General features: G+C 41.1%; 1 protein-coding gene and 1 non-coding gene across 3 annotated transcripts in view; both read left to right on the top strand.

Moving 5' to 3' along the window:
• The window catches only part of TRIT1 (tRNA isopentenyltransferase 1), a 39950-nt gene extending 22793 nt beyond the window's left edge, over window positions 1–17157 (top strand). Inside the window, exons 3-11 of one of the 2 annotated variants that reach the window (XM_045860036.1) lie at window positions 4641–4739; window positions 6214–6359; window positions 8386–8528; window positions 10239–10350; window positions 10727–10839; window positions 11089–11166; window positions 13540–13649; window positions 13963–14080; window positions 16334–17157. In XM_045860036.1, coding sequence (XP_045715992.1) covers window positions 4641–4739; window positions 6214–6359; window positions 8386–8528; window positions 10239–10350; window positions 10727–10839; window positions 11089–11166; window positions 13540–13649; window positions 13963–14080; window positions 16334–16503 — 1089 coding nt within the window. In that variant the 3' untranslated portion in view covers window positions 16504–17157. Of the gene's footprint in view, window positions 1–4640; window positions 4740–6213; window positions 6360–8385; window positions 8529–10238; window positions 10351–10726; window positions 10840–11088; window positions 11167–13539; window positions 13650–13962; window positions 14081–16333 lie in introns of those variants that run through there. The other variant, XM_045860037.1, reaches the window with a different exon arrangement.
• Window positions 927–1033, top strand: LOC123832393. Its single transcript, XR_006788047.1, has one exon. It is a non-coding gene; the product is annotated as a U6 spliceosomal RNA (small nuclear RNA).
• Window positions 17158–17384: the final 227 nt, after the last annotated feature.

Raw genomic sequence — 17384 nt, 5'->3', positions numbered from 1 at the left:
AACTGTTTTAGTCTTAGAGCCACTTCTTTTGACCATGTGAATTTTATTGAGTAAGGTATTCACCCCACTGAGTTTCAGTTTTCCACCCTTAATTAATTTATAAATATAATGGAGTACCAGTTAGAATTTCAAAGGGATTGCTGGGGTTGGGCGAGATTGGAAAAAAGTTGTTATAAGTAACACTACAAATTTTTCAAAAGAGAATAATATAAGGGAGACTGCCTACAGTAATCTGGACTGCCAGATATTAAAACATTGAAAATTCATAATTATAACAGCAAGAAAATTATATACTGCACAAACTTACGGCACAGAATAGAAAATTCAGCTACAAATTCAAATGCACATAAAAATTGGTTGGCTATAAAGTCCATGTATTTTTTTCCGTAAAAGAAAAACACATTTTTCATTTTCACCAATAACTTTATTGATTTGGATATTTTGAGTTTGCTGGGTATCTCCTGCTGTTAGCTTCTAGGTGGTAGAGGCCAGGGGTGCTGCTAAACATCTTTCAATGCATAAGACAGCCCCACAGCAAGGAATTGGGCAAAAATGTCGGTAGTACCAAGAAACTTTGCAAACTACTTTTGACATACTCGGTTAAGTCACAACACCTTCTCCGTATAGTGCACAAATCTTTTTTTGTGTTTCTACCTTTCTTGAAATAATAAAGCATAATACACCACAAATGTTGCATATTTGCATCTTAAATATTAAAATGGCTGCACAGAAATTCACCAATTTTGGTAAGTTTTTTTAAAGGCATGCTAATATGACAGCTGTCACAATACAATCTAACAAAATTGTTTTGAATGAAGTTAAAGACAGCTAAGCACTACTGGAGCCATCATATGGAGAAAATGTAACGGACTTTTTGGCCAACCCAATATTTAGCTTATTAACATTGCACTTGAAAACAGTGAAGAGTGCTCGCTTCAGCAGCACATGTACTAAAATTAGAATGACACAGAGAAGACTAGCATGGCCCCTGCGCAAGGATGACATGCAAATTTGTGAAGTACTCCATATTTAAAAAAAAAAAACAAATAATTCAGTAGTTACTAATTATTCTGGGGAACAGTTAATTGTTTTAGGTAAAAATCAGATTCTCATATATGACATAAATTCAGATTTCAGAGTTAATATATGTATTTTTAATGAAACTGTAAGACCAATGGGATAATATGTAATTGAGTAGTTAATGTGGTTAATGTGGTTTTAGAGTAGGGACTGGCTTTGTAGATATTTTATAAATTTTTAATGAAATTTTTAAGTTAAGTTTTTTCTTTTTTAATATATTAAAGTACACAGCATAAATTTACCATCTTAACCATTTCTAAGTGGACAAGTGCAGTGGTATTAAATACATTCACATTAGAGGTATGCTGTCCTTGGGATCCGGCCTGTGCCTTTCCCTTCACCCTCTGCTTCTCCCCAGGTGCACATTCCCTTTGCCTTTCCCTCTCTGAAGCTCAAGAGCTCTTTTGCTTCTGTAACTTGTTTCCTGAGCCTACCTACGCAGCCCAGCTGGCTCACTCTTCTGCTACCTCTGTAACTTTCTAAATAAACTTCCTCTTTAAACAAAAAATTCACATTGTTGTGTAGCCATTACCACCATCTATGTGCATAACTAATTTTTAAAAAGATTTTATTTATTTATTCTTTAGAGAGGGGAAAAGGAGGGAGAAAAACATCAATGTGTGGTTGCCTTGAGAACACCCCCAGCTAGGGACCTGGCCTGCAACCCAGGCACATGCCCTGACAGGATCAGAATCGAACCAGTGACCTTTAGGTTTGCAGGCCAGTGCTTGATCCACTGAGCCACACCAGCCAGGACAACGGTAATTTTTTTAAAAGAAAAAAGCTAAAATTGAATATGTAAGAATTAAGACTATTATTTGTACATCAACCAGAACTTCTAGGAATCTAGCTTAGAGAAACCTTGCCACAACTATATCAAGAGATAGGTGGTGGATCTCATTCTATTACTGCATTCCTCTTAGCAGCAAAGATATAAACACTGAAATTCCTGTTTACTGAAGAACATACAAAATTTGCTGTGTTCATATCAGTTTACTTTTTCAACAGTAAAAATGACAAATTACAGCTATATGCATCAATCAATGTGGAAGAATCTCAGAAACAACAAAATCTGAGGAATTTATAGGATAAATACATGTTCATACCACTTATTATAAAGATTAAAACAAGCACAACTAAATAATATACTGTTATATAGTGATTACATATTCTATATATGCATATATTCTTTAGGGATATAGATACATTAAGTAATAATGTAAAGGAAAGCAAGGGAATGATGGATGAAAAACACCCAAAATAACACAAGATAATTGTTCCCTCAGAGAGAGGGCATGTTGGGGATTGAGATGGGAATGAACACAGGAACTTGAAAGGGATTAATAATAATCCTTTCCTTACATTGGGTTCACGAGTATTTGTTTTATTACTGGGCTTCATAATTTACACATGTAATTGTATATGTGTATATGTATATGTACGTATATTTTAAATTAAAATGTGAAGCAGCCCACTATAAACAAAATTTAAAACAGACTGCAAACCTGGGGGAAAATATTTGTAATATAGGAAAGGCAAATTGTTAATATACTTAATATATAAAGAACTTACGAATCAATACAAAAACTAAAAGTAACAAGTAGTAATTCACAAAGGAAGAAATATAAATGGTGATAAACATGACATATCCTTGCTGTTGTGAATCAGGGCCATGCAAATCAAAATAATGAGATAATATTTTTTTGCCTATCAAATGAGCAGAGATTTAAATGTGGATAATAATTCTTGCCTGACCTGCTTTACAAGGAAGTTGTGTTAGATGAGATAATGTATATGAAGGCCCTTTGCAAAATAAAATGTATCATCACAATACAGTGTTGCTATAGGACAATTCAGTTCAGAAAGAATTTATAGAAAATGGAGAGCTAATTAAAATTTTCAGAGGGCAGCAACAATAGGGGATGATTTAATCTGATCACTTACAGGATTGGTGATTTAATGAATTTAGGGAAGAATTTGCGATTAGAAAGGCAAAACTGAAACTACCTTAAGATAATCAGTCTTCTTGATTAGACAGATAGAGGTACTAGATACTGAAGGCCAGAGAGAAGAAAGGTTTTGCCCAGGATCACAGTTGTTTCATTGCTTGTGCAGATAAGTTAAACTTTACCCTCAGTATGTCCTACCCATTTCCCTCTTTGTCACTCTTCCCCCACTTCTGGTACCCCACCATTTTTAACCTTGCGTTTTTATTATTTTTGTTCTCTTTCCTTTTGTTAATTATACATTTGAAATTTTATTACAACTACTATGTAATTGTGTACTTCCTGCACTTGAGGGAAATAGAGAATTTGTTTCTCTTTTATTTTTTTATTTACTGATTTTAAAGAGAGGATGAGGGGGAGAGAGGAAGGGGGAGAGAAAGAGAAACATCAGTTTGTATTTCCACTTGTTTGTGCATTCACTGTTTGCTTCTTGTTTGCATCCTGACCGGGGATCAAACCTGTGACTTTCGCATGTGGACGGCGCACTAACCAGCTGAGCTTCCTGGCCAGGACTTTGTTTGTCTTAAACACACACACACAACCAACCAAAACCATCATCTTTCTTCTATGTGATCCTTGATTGCTAACATTTTCCTACTCCACTCCAGCTTCTTCGAGGTTAGTGTGCTGATAGAAAGGAGGTCATCTTATGTTGGTGTCCACAGACTGGCCAGCAAGGGGAAGAAGTGTGTAAATGAGTCTTTGTAAGGTTGAAAGTCTCTTTTTATCAGTTACCCTCAGAAGCAAAGCCCTTCTTAAAGCAGATAATTATTTGTTCAAAGAGTTCTCAAGAGAAGAATTATTCAAAGTAGCAGAGATACAAAAACGAGTGACTAAAGAGTGTAAATTGAATGCTTACTCAATTGAAAAAATATTTCTGGCATTGTGGTTGGGATTTATTTGCGTTGTCACATTTAATGCTCGTAAGAACTCGTGAAGATTTACAGGTGAGAAAACTGAAGCTCAGACAGGTTGAATAACATGCCCAAGAATTGGAGCTGGTAATTGAAATCTATTTGTCTTTGGAACCAATGCTTCTCAGTTTATCTAGTGGAGTCTCAAGTGGCTGAAATCTGCACTACTACCACATAATGGTGAAGACTGAGTCTTAAGAACCACAGCTTAGAGACCTAGCTTGTGTTTTGCCTTAGAAAGCAAAGTCAGACAATGAACATAACCTTGGTGGCTTCCTGAGCAGCTGATACTTGATTCTTTGAAGAGTCCTTGGGTTTGTGCTTAGTAAGCTGATTTGGGATACCAAGCAAACATTGAATTTTAGCATCAAGGCCTAGGAATAGAAAGTTCTAGAACTGGAAATAATGGCAATCATTTATCTGTCTCTGGTTTATGCAAGTCCCTCTGGAATTGATGGAAATGATTCTGAGAACTCATGGGAAACAGTGAAAACCACTAGTATCAGTTCATCTTGGTTTCTACCCTTTTTCCTCTGTTCTTCAGACAAGTGAATGTAGTTTCTTGCTTATAGCTTCCTTTCTGAATAAGTCAGGATTCTCTTCTGATCTTAAATATTGTGATATCTTTCTTAACATTCACATTGAAGATATATTTGCCCGAGACAAAATTCCTATTGTCGTGGGAGGAACCAATTATTACATTGAGTCACTGCTCTGGAAAGTTCTTATCAGCACTAAGGTATGTTGAGTTCACATGTAACTCACTGAGGAAATGGGTTCTCTTTTTCTTGCCAGCTAATTTCAGTGGGAAAAAGGTTGACTCTTCCCTATATACTCAGCAACTGTAATTTTCCTACTTAATATTCTGAAGCAAATGCCACCTCCATATGTGAAGTGTGCTCCTCCAGGCAGGCCTGAAGGCAGGGGCTGTGTGTGGGAAAAATGTACCTCTGTGGATTAATTAGCATCTCCATCCAAGTTAGCAGTACACTAGTCTGATTCAGCATTTCCTGGCTGTAACATTCTACAAAAAAACACAGGAATTTGTTTATTAAAAATTCTGTATTCTTACATGTTTAAATTTCTTTTTTTTTTTAAGACTTTATTTTTAGAAAGATGGGTAGGGAAGGAGAAAGAGGGAATGAAACATCAATGTGTGGTTGCCTCTCGCGCCCCGCTACTGGGGACCTGGCCTGCAACCCAGGCATGTGCCCTGACTGGGAATTGAACCAGTGACACTTTGGTTCGCAGGCCTATGCTCAATCCACTGAGCTACACCAGCCAGGGCACATGTTTAAATTTCAATTACCTCCAAAGTACTCTCCATTTGATTCAATACACATATTGAGATTTTTTTTTTTCACTGCTTGAAACAATTTTTGAACTTGTCAATCTTGGTGCCTTTTACTGCTTCTGCCATTTTTTCACTTCTTCCACAACAGCAAAACGTTTCCCTTTGTTGACTTTTTTTCATCCAGGGAATCAAAAAAAGAAGTCAATTTGGGCAAGATTGGATGAACAGGGAGGGTAGGGCATAGGGTCATGCGGGTTTGGTCAAAAACTGCTAAACACTCAGTGTGGTGTGGGCAGGTGCGCTTCTCAATCACCAATCATGAAATGGGCAAATGAACTGAAAGTCTTCAAAAAAAATTTATCAAAGCCAAGTACAGCCTCTCACAACAACGCTAACTGGTGCACTGATACAGATGGGTTCCTAGAACACTCATCTAGCAGGGGAAACCTGTACTATAAGAGGCCTGCCCTCCAGAAGATACTTCCATTTTTGGGGGGTCCCCCTTATATATGTCAGAGAGATGTCCGATACTAACCATGCTTACAGACATGCCATTGCATAGGATGGGTTTTGCAAACTAGAATGTGCTAGCCATTTTGATCCAGTCTTTGGTCACAATTGCTGAGGACACTAGATTCCTGGATGTGTTAATACAGATATGTTAGCCCTGGTACCTGTTTGTACTTCTGACCAGGTAGTAGGGTACCTGAGTATTTCTCCAAGCAGTAAGTTCTCCTTTGTGTTTCCTCACAGCACCACCGTGGTGTATTGGAACTTTCCCTTTGTGATCTGTCACTACATGGCAAGCCCTTCCGATTCATCTCTAGTCTGTATTCCTGACACTTAGCCCTAAGTACCTGGCACACACACTATCTCGATGCTTGTTGAATAAATTTATTTCTAAACCTTCATTTAATAGCCTCAGGAGACGGACACTGGGAAAGTGATTGACCGGAAAGTGGAGCTTGAAAAGGAGGATGGCCATGCACTCCACAAACGCCTGAGCCAGGTGGACCCAGAAATGGCTGCCAAGCTACACCCACATGACAAGCGCAAAGTAGCCAGGTAAGAAAGCCTGGGCCTGCTGACCTGGGGTTCCCGTGGAGTTAGAGGGCCGTCAGTCAGTGTGCCTGGGTGGTGAGAGAGGTTTGGTAATAGTAGTTAGTGGAGGTTGATGTGTTAGACTTTAGGTTAGGAGGCCCTGAGTTACTGCCACAGTCCAGCTACATCAATAAATAGTTGTACCCTACACAACCCTATACTGTGTTGTTACATTTAAAATGCAAAACACAGTATAGTTTCCCCCTGGGGCCTGTGTAATTTGCTTCATTTTCTACTTGATCTTTGCTTGTATAACAGTTTTTATATAAATTTTTCTGGCATGCAGTTCGTTTACATTGTGATTTGGGTTTCGTAATTGATTGTGCAGTGCTGATTTCGATCCTACTAGCTTTCCCAGTAGGAGGTAGATTTTATAAACTGTCTCATAGATTAGCTCACCTTTACACATGGAGATTTTTCTTGAAGAGAAGAAAGGTGGTGAATGAACTCAAAGGTCATGTTTTCTTTGTTTTGGAATTGCAGTCCGGTGTGTTAGATGTATTTTTCTGTGTTGGGAGTAATACCATATCTGTCAGAATAGAGGATCTGAATATTTAGAATGCGGGTGGTTTTACAGACTAAGTATTATAGCAACATTTGGTATTGATAGGGATTATGAAGTCTTCCATTTAAATAAGTATATTCTAGATTAGTTACTAAATTCTCTTTTCACTATTGCCCCCACCCCACCCAGAAGCTGTTTTAGAATTATTTTTTTCCTAACTGTGCTCCTCCTCCACTCCAGTGAAATTTTTAATACTGAAGAATAAGGTTTTTGGGGATACGGTTGCCCTTTGGAGGGCCATACGCTTTGTAATAGCTAAGGTGGTTTGTTTTCTTGCCACCGTGAGGGCAGTATCACCTTGGTGATAATGCATAGTCTAGTTTTTGTTTTATTTGCTGATAGTGCATATTCTAGATAAAGAAGTTTATATTTCCTAGTATCCAAACATTTAAAAAAATATTTTAATAGAAATCTTTCAAAAAAACTTTTGAAAACTTAGGAACATTATGATGAACATTCATTTTTATATTGTATTATGATATGATTCTGGACCTTGGTCTTTATTCTTTCCTTTTATAAAGTAGTTCTTTCTTATCACCACTCCTCATTTTCTACTTCTGAACTAGTAATGAGGTGAGAATTGCGTCTTCACAAGTCAGTTGATTCTAAGCAAGAGCTCTGGAGTCTCTCTTTTAGAGAGGATTGGAGGACCTTTTTCACCTTTGTTTTAGTTTGTGCCTGTACGCTTATCTCCATAAGTGAGATATCTGTATCACCGTACATGTTTTCCTCATAGGTCCTCTTCAAATGACCAGTGATACAGAATGACAAGGGGTCTCTGCTCCTGTGTTAGGGTTTCAGGAAGTAGAATTGGGTCAGGAAGGGAAAGATCACTTTCAAGCTGATAAGTTGCAATCACTCAGAGTGGTAGAGTATAGATTTGGGAGTTAAATTACCTAGTGCTGCATAACATAACAGATACTGACAGAGTGGATGGTGGCTTAAGAGTAAGTATGTGAGTTCTTTTTCCATTGATCTTTGTGCTAGTAGAATACTGAATTAGTCACAATTTTAGACATATATAAAAAGAAAGTTGTTGAGCTGGCTATACAACATACTTTTCTACTGTGAGAAAGGCATTCCAGCGAGACTAGACTTGTTGGCTCGTAACAAAGTGTCCCAAACAAGGTCTTTTTATTGCGTACCTGAAAGTAAGTCCCATTCTGTGTGTGTAGAAGAAAGCTTTTGTTTCTGAACCTGTTTAACTGATTTCAGGAAAATTGATGTGTGTTTAGAGGAATAGTAGTATTTCTTAATTTACCTACAGTTTTCTTTAGGACCCCTCCCTGAGTGGCTATAGAATGTCTTCAGGGACTTATACTGCGCAAATGAGAAGGAGACATTTTATAATAAATAGCGATTCCTTGGGAATTAATATTTCCTAATAGTTTCTATGACTTTTACCCTTCCACCTGAATGACTTAGGAGCTTGCAAGTGTTTGAAGAAACAGGAATCTCTCATAGTGAATTTCTTTGTCGTCAACGTGCAGAAGAAGGTGGTGGTCCCCTTGGAGGCCCTCTCAGGTTCCCTAACTCCTGCATACTCTGGCTTCATGCTGACCAGACAGGTAAAAGCCTTTTGATGCCCTTGAGTCTATTAGAGATAGATCAAATTTTACTTTCATTACCATCATTTGTTGACTTAGTAAGGCACAGTGCCATTCCCCTAAGTGCCTATCTGGAAAGGGAGTAAGGGCAGCCCATGCACTAGGATGAGACACCAAGGGTGAGATGGGGTGGGATGGGAAAGAGATTGCTGTCCAGGGAAGATCCAAGGGAGAAAGCTAAAGAGAAGGAAGACTCCTGTGGAAGGGGTTGAAGTATCAAGGATTCTGCTTGGAACTTGGATTTCAGAGATGAATGTGAGACAGTGCCTGATCTTAAGAAGCTGTCATTCTTGTGGAGCAACAAATAATGAGAGAGATGCTACATTGTGGTAAGTGTTGGGCTGGAAGTTTTGTGGAGTCACAGAGAAGGGATGATGAGCCTTGTCTGCCGGGGGAGTCGGGGCCAATCTGTAAAGGTAACCTGTGAGCCAGGTCTGGAACGATGAGGAGATTATTATGAGAATAGGCAGTATAGTGTAGTTATTAAGAGCATGGACTCTGAGCCAGACCGTCTGGGCTTCGAATTCCTGCTCCATCATCTAGCTATGTGAGTTTTTTAAGGCAAGTTAGTTTGCCTTCTCGTGCTCCTCTTTTTTTTTTTCTCCTGTACAGTGGAGATACGTCAGCACATATCTTGCAGCTTCACTGAGAATTAGTTGAGTTAATAATATACACAAAATGTTCAGCATGTGCCTGACACGTCTGGAGTGCTCAGTAAACGGAAAGCTCTTAGGAAGCTAGGAGCAAAGGCTAGTGCCATTGCAGGCCAGGAAACAGCAGTGGCAGAGATGTAGAAGAGCATGACTGAAATGGGGAAATTTTGTTGTTAAATTAATTTTGGTTATAAGTGTATAAGAGAAGGTAATGTTTTAATAATGAAATTTTTATAAATTAAAACATGTCCTATAGTCCAGCATAAAATCGTGGTATCTGATCATAAGAAGGCTGTGTTTGACCTCCACATCTGAGTGATTATGACCTCTCACTCTTTGCTCCTGTGGTGCAGTAGTTCAGGATGTATCTAGGATGGCTTTGGACTACAGTTCCTTGTTCCCATCCAAGGTGTCATCTGAGAGTTCTTAAATGTGAAGCAACACAAAGTTAAAGAGTAATAAATATGATGGATAAACCAGGGGGTTCTCTGCTGCCTCTAAAGTAAGCAATGGGTGTACATTCCACACAAGAATAAAATATTTGTTTTCCCTAAAAGCTACAGTTGCATGCTTTCTCTTTATGAGATGTGTGTTTTATTCTGGCTGTTTTTATTTGTTTATTTTTAAATATTTTATTTACTTTTAGAGAGGGAGGGAGGGAGAAAGAAAGAGAGAGAAACATCAGTGTTCAGTAGAAACATGGATTGGTTGCCTCTCCCATATCCCCAACTGGGGACCTGGCCCACAAGCCAGGCATGTGTCCTGACTGAGGATCGAGCTGGCAACTTTTCAATCTACAGGCTGGTGCTCAATCCACTGAGCCACACCAACCGGGGCTCTTTCTGGCTGTTTTTATTGGAGCTATAGTGTTTTAAACGTGACTGGATATAATATGTATTATTATATAGTCTTTGGACTCTGAACCCTTCCATTTGAACAAGTTCTCTTTTTTGTGCAGCTTGACCATTCATATTGTAAGTGTATAGCACGCTAATTTGATGGGCTAATTTGATTCAAGTTCTAGATAAGCGCTTGGATAAAAGAGTGGATGACATGCTTGCTGCTGGGCTCTTGGATGAACTAAGAGGTTTTCACAGACGCTATAATCAGGAGAAAGTTGCAGAAAATAGGTGAGGATTTGACCTAATTAACCTACTCTCTATCCCTTGCTTATGGTCAAAAGACCATAAACATAATACTGGTTTTTGATCTTGTTTGTTAGCCTTCGATCTTGGCATTATGAGCAAGGCTTGTTTGAAGGAGGTTTGGTGTACTTGTTACAGTTGCAATTTTCTAATCTGTCAAGAATTTCCAGGAGTTAATTTTCAAGGGTAGTAACCTGGCAGCAGGTGGGGGTGGTGGAGGAAGTTCAGAGAGCAGTTCAGTAACTGCTAAGGATCTCAATTTCCTCATCCAAGGGATGAAATGGCTCGGCTAGATCATCTCCAAGGCCCCTGCTAGCTCTCAGATGCGATGGCTCATCAGCTGATGCTCTCCTGTTCCCAGCCAGGACTATCAACATGGTATCTTCCAATCAATTGGCTTCAAGGAATTTCACGAGTACCTGATCACTGAGGGAAAATGCACACCAGAGACTAGTAACCAGCTCCTAAAGAAAGGTGTGGATTTCTCCATCTAACCTAGCCTTGGACATCCCTGGGTGACAGAGTTCCCGGATGGTATGGTCTGAGAACGAGCTGAGACTAGAAGAGTCCCAAATGGCCTGCACCTCAGAATTGAGATTTTTGTCTAGCAAGGGGCCACCAGTGTGCTGCTGTGGCTAATTTCTCTTCTCCTGGGCTGGGTGGGCCTGCCTTTTGGCACGGTGAAAAGTACTTGGAGGTTCTTACATATGCTTTAACTTTCAGGTATTGAGGCTCTGAAACAAGTGACTAAGAGATATGCCCGGAAGCAAAACCGATGGGTTAAAAACCGTTTTTTGAGCAGTAAGTCTCATGTTTTTACTTATCCCTTGGGTCTGTTTTCAATAGAATAGAGATGTCCTTACCTCACCCAGATGATGAACTTTAGTTTCTGGACCTGTTTTAAGATTGGAAACCTGACCTGGATGGGTGTCTGCTGCATACATAAATGATTGTCCGGGGGTCCTTCTTTCCTTGTGATGTCTCAGAAAACAAATCTTGCCAGTGAAGAGTCTGCCTTATACCTTGAATACATGCATGCTGGCTGCAAACACGTAAGAGCAAAATAGCAACATCTTCTTAGAGTTGGTGCGCAGGGTTGATTTTAGCTTCTCATTTAACAGAGCAATCAAACAAAACCTTAACCAGTAGCACCCTTGTGTTCAGATATGTGGTTCTTCAAACTTCTTCAACTTTAATTTTAGTTGAATAGCACTTTTAAGGAAAAGGAAAGGAAAATCTCATTTGATCTCAGCACTAAATTTGGTGCTACCCATAAATTATTGAGCCTTCATGGTGGGTGTTATTCTTTTCTTTTTTCAGATAAGGAAATGGAGGCTTAAGACAGGTTTAATAGCTTGCCCAAAATCCCCCAGCTAATACACAGGGCTTGACGATGAAGCCCATACTCTGCTTTCCTCCATTTGTGTTTCCCCCAGCTATAACGTTCGCTAGACAGCATTAGTATTGGCCTTGGGTAAGAAATCGTGTGCTAATAAGAGATTAAGCAAGGATGGCCCTGGCCAGGTAGCTTAGTTGGTTGGAACATTGTCCCAGTACTCCAAGGTTGCAGGTTCAGTCCCCGGTCAGGGCACATACAAGAATCAACCAAAGAATGCATAAAAAAGTGGAACAACAAACAGTGTTTCTCTGCCTCTCTTCTCCTCTCTCTGTAAACTCAATCAATCAATAAAATATTTTAAGTAAAAAAGAAAGATTAAGCAACCATAAGTGAAACCCCAGTTTTGTCTTGTGGGCACTTCAGTATGCTTTTGAATCATCCCCTGTTTAGCGTTTACTTCTGCTTTCAGTTAGGCTGGCGGAGGTCCTCCACCCCTGCCTCTGAACACCAACACCTTGATTCAGGTTCTTGACCCCCAGGTTGCTGAAGTTCTCTCCCCTGGCTCTCCCTCCGACAGAGCTCTCCACAGTCGTTCTGGTGCCAGAGGCTCTTACACTTCTACTTTTCCTGCTTTCTCTGCATGCCCTTCTGTGTTAGAAGTCTAAGTTAGCTGAAATTGAAGTTCACTACTACGAATTTCTAATGCAGCTTCTCCCCAGGGCTATAATTAGTCTGTAACAAAAGATGTTTTTTGTAATAATTTGGAACTTCCTCCTGTGGTAGAGCCACAGTAACTCCCCCATCCCCGAGTCAGGAGGGGTTGATGACACAGTGCATCATATGCCCATTCCTCATTCAGGCGTGCGCCGGCACAGTCCTGGTGCTAGTGTGAAAGGCACAGCTGCCCTATAAATCAGGAGCTGTGTGTGATTGGCCAGGGCTGGTCTGCTGGGATATGGTTCTGGCAAGAAGCCAGAGGGACTTCCCCACCCGGGCTTGGCCTTGGCCTTAAGCCAGGAATAGCAGCTGGGAGCCGAGAACTTGTTGAAAGGTGCTTAGACAGGGCACAGAAGCCCAACAAAGGACTTAGAGGGGAAAGGAAAATATAGAGTGGCCTGGAAACAGGTGCAGAGCTTAGCCAAGGCCAGGTGTGCTGTGGATGCTGCCTGCACCCTCCCAGTCTCACCTTTCCGTGTGGTGGCAGGTGCAGCCCAGTCCACTTTAAGAAGAATCTTGTTTGTGGTTGGCACAATCAAAAGGCTAGCACCTGCCAGCCGTTGGCATCTTGAGGACTTTGATGTTTTTGTCCATGGGGCAGTGCTTTTTGCCTTTAGGCAACTGGCTTAACCTAGCTGTGGAAGGCAATTTAGTGTGTCCACAGGCTGGAGAAGCTACCAGCGGGGACTAAACATGGTTGGCTCAGATGGATGAAATGCCTGTGGCTGTACTCTTGGCTCCACCAGTCTTCTATCCATTCAGAAGTACTTCAAGCTTTAGTTTATTTCCTCCTGTAGTGCGCCATCTTTATATTGTAGTCCACACAGTGGTCACCAGAGCTGTTACTCTATATTGTTTTCCTGACTGATTTGGAAGATCCTACACTTGAGACTTTGGATTATATAGCTAGACTTGTTGGCTGCAGACAAGGCAGCCTTCTAGGTCTTTCTTGGATTGTATGTAGCTCTTAGGTTCATGTTTCTAGTTAGAATGAATGTCATGGTCAGAATATTAATTCCTTTGGCCCCCATGTTTCCTTTGTGGGTTTTGAAGTCCTGGAAGCAGAGTAGAGTAGGTTTTGGGGCTGACCTCTCACAACTTTTCTTCGTCATCTTTAGGACCTGGTCCCAGTGTCCCTCTAGTATATGGCTTAGAAGTATCTGATGTCTCGAAGTGGGAGGAGTCTGTTCTTGAACCTGCTTTCGAAATTGTGCAGAGTTTCATCCAGGTGATTATTAATCATGGTACTGTCTATTGTCTGGTTTTCAGACAGCTTTCCTTAGCTCACACCTTTGTTGCTATGTCGGGAACCAAGCTGTCTTTTCCATGGAATAGAGCAGAAGGGCTGGCTGCTTTCCGATTCCCGAAGGCTGTGTTTCTACTTTCACATTCAGAAAGGTTGTTGCTAAAACCTATTCACAGCCCTCCTGCTCTCTGGGATGAGAAAAAGGAATCTTGGGACCACTACTCTTAACATCAAAATAGTATCCAAGTCTCTTTGAATTGAATGCCTGTCCCTCAACCCCCCATTGTTCTTTCAGGGCCGTAAGCCTGCTGCTGCTCCAGTCAGGATGCCACACAATGAAACCGAGAACAAGAGGAGTTACCACATGTGTGACCTCTGTGACCGAATCATCATTGGGGACCGTGAATGGGCAGGTAGAGTCTGGGGAAGGGCATAGAGCAATCTGTAAGGGTGGGTCGCACTGACTTCATGAAATTTAAGGTCTTTGCAATGTCAAATGCCAGAGTCTGGTTATTTGTAAAGGGAGGGCCAGATTCCTCGGAGAGCCTGTGCTCAAATTTCATGGATGCCTTTCCGAACTGGACAGTTATCTCTGTATTCTGAATTTCAAAGGAAGATTATGTGCCCTCTAGCTTGAGCTAGAGTAGATATTTTATACTGCAGGGTCTGTAGTTAACTTTCCAGAGCCCCTTGGCCTTTTCTGATTCTGCCTTACAGGAAGGAGTTCTTGGCCTTTCAGGGTTAGACCTCAGTGGGGTGAGGTGGGATTGTAAGGGAAACCAGGCAACTTACCCAAGGAACCAAAGAAGCAGAAACACCTGGCAGGGAGCAGAAAGTTACTCTTCCTCAGTACCTTCTTCAGAATTGGTGTCTCTTTGGTAATTTTTAAGGTCACGTGTTGAAATGGTGGTGGTTGCTAAGACTAATGAAGAGTGTTAAGGGTAACTTAATGTTCAGCCTAGCAAAGTGTGATAACAAGGCTGTCAGTCATGTATAAAGAAGGTGGTTACTGATAGTGTCTTCTTCATAAGGTACTTCAGACTAGCCAGGGGTCAGCCCTGCATGAGGAAGGCTCTGTCTGTTTTAGAGCCTGGGTCTGCCTCTGCCACGGAGTCACGCCGTACTCCTGCTGGATTTCTGCCGTCGTCCAGTCAGAGCCCAAAGGGCCCTAGCCTCCATGCCTTGAATTTACATGGCATTTAGAAACTTGTTTAAGGCTCACTCCTTTTCTGTACAGTCAGGCTACTTAGTGGCTGGGATCCTTCTGTTCAGAGTTCTGCTTTGCATGGGATTCTCTTAGAAGTACATTTTTCTCCCCATACCAACCAGTAGAATGATTACTATTAACTGGTAACTCTGGCAAAATGAACTCCATTGTCAGAGACTGGGGACGGCTGTGATTGCCCAAGCAGCAGAAGAAGCCTCGATTGTCGCTGGTTTATAATGATGAAAGGGGAAGAGAGAGAAAGTGTCTGATTGTTTTTTCTAAAGGAAACCTAGTGGTTTGATTTGTCCAGTGTCCTTCAGGGGTAGCGTTAGAGAAGCAACATTTGTGAGCCTTTGTGAGTGTAGCCTGTGTGAGCCCTTCTATAGTGCCATCTGTCAGGTCCTTGCGCTTGTCTTCTGCTGCCATGGAGAGGCGGTCCAGAGCATCCCCCCCCCTTTTTTTTTGCCTTAGGCTCTAGCTAGAGAACAAAGCTGACTCTTCCCCAAGTAAATCTTTCTTTGACTTCTAACTTCTTCCTTACTGGTTTTTGTCTCTAAACTCTAAAAAATGAAGAGTTAAATACATAGAAAATAGAATTTAATCTAGCTGTCTGAATTTGTAGGTGTTCCCAAATAGGATTTCATTGAAAAAGAATGGGCTAGTGAAAGGCGCCGTGTGAGCTGGTCAGAGGGTGGGAACTGTGGAGTAAGGTCAGAAATCGATACCAGGAACAGTAGCTTCACTGCTTCTGTGGACCCTCAGAAGGGATAGTCAGAAAAGAATGTTTCTGGTTATCTGCCTGCAGCATTGTGTGCTTGGATAATGTGAGCCTTGTGAGTTAGTCTTTGAAATGGCTTATCTGACCCAGGCAGAGGGAGGTCAGACCGGGAGGGACAGCTTGTGCGATCAGTGCAGCAGTGGGCAGGGCATCTCTGGGGGCTGCAGGCCTGCGGCGGGGCAGGGCAGCTGTCCTGCAGTGCAGACGGGAATTTGGGTTCGTGCCTTTTTAGTTGTGTAAGTTGAAGTTGATCTATAACAGGAGGCCCCATACTGAAAGATTGAGTCAAGAGTCTTGATTCTGGAAAGTTGTGCCTCATTTTGAAGCTGTAAGTAAGCTGAGGAACTCACCTGCTCTGTGGTCTTGGACAAAATGTAAGACCTCTGTGGACTTCAGTTCCCTCCTGTATAAAATGAGCGGAATAGTACTGTCTGCAGGATTATTGGGAGGATTAGGGGTGTAAGGCAACCTAGCAGGGTGCATTCGATACATGGTAGCTCACTGTAGTTTGCTAGCTAGCTGGCCATGAAACTTACTCTCCCTTTAAAATTGCCGAGCAGCTGTACCGATACATGTGCTGATCCTGTCACTGTTAAAGAGAAGGGTGTTGTGTCATTCATTTTATATCTTCTAGGATTAATTCTAGAAAATCCTAATGAATTTTTTGTTGTTTTCTTTTAGCACATATAAAATCAAAATCCCACTTGCACCAACTGAAGAAGAGAAGAAGATTGGATTCAGATGCCATCACCACCGTAGAAAGTCAGAGTATTTCCCCAGACTGTGACAAAGAGCTTAAAGAGAAGGGGTCCCCAGGACAGAATGGGGAAGAGCTGAGACCCAGTGTTTAAGAGACATGTCCGGGATCTTTGCAAAGGTGGCGGGGGTCCGGTTCAGGAGGGAAGCTTGTGTCTGTGTCCCAGGCTGGACAGAGGAGTGCCCTGTCATTCAGTGTTGTGGTTTTAAAGTGTAATGTTCTCTGTCGTGGAAATAGCAGGTCTTGTCAGCTCCTGCTGTGGCCCATGTGTCTGGCAGTGATACATTCAGGAAGGGTTTTTTTTTCTGTTAACCTTAAAGGTTTTATTTTTAAAAGAGGCACAGATAGCACTTTTTTACACTTGAAGGTCTATTTGGTGATGAGTACTGGGATCTACTATATCCTTTAAAAAAAGAAGTTTTATATCTCTGACTTTGGCTAAAAATACCTAATTTGCAGACACTTTAAAGATGACTGAACTATTTGTGAGCCTCACAAATCAGTTCTATATTTGAGTGAACGGCAGGAAAGGACTGGCCCTAGTGAGATGGTTCAGTGAACCAAACCAGTTCTTGGAATTCAGAGGAGAGAATCAGTCCAAGGCGGCTGGGACATGGGACTTGAAAAACCAGAGACTGTGACACTTGCTGAGGTCCTCGCATGTGGTAGTTACTATCACTGCTGTCTTCCTGTTGAGTTAGGAATGTATATTTTTGATGAAAGTTAAATAAAGAAAAAGTTTGCAGGAGCTGCTTTAGTCCTTAAAAAGATGTATATGTCACATCCAGTTTATACACAGTGTGCTTTGTTATCAACAGATAGCTTTTTCTCCAATTTGACATTCTGTATATGATCATGCTATTTATTTTTTTAGCAAATGTTTATTGGGAGACATGTGGAGAGGGTCTTTATTAGACATTTACGTTAGCTCCAGTTGAAGGTCTCTTTCTGGAGTGACCTGAGCTGCCAACAATG

Source organism: Phyllostomus hastatus, unplaced genomic scaffold (genome assembly GCF_019186645.2).
Source record: "Phyllostomus hastatus isolate PE091 unplaced genomic scaffold, TTU_PhHast_1.1 phas_scaffold_182, whole genome shotgun sequence".
Taxonomy (NCBI): Eukaryota; Metazoa; Chordata; class Mammalia; order Chiroptera; family Phyllostomidae; genus Phyllostomus; species Phyllostomus hastatus.
Note: the sequence above shows the minus strand (reverse complement) of the source record. Positions and strands in the feature narration are given on the sequence as shown.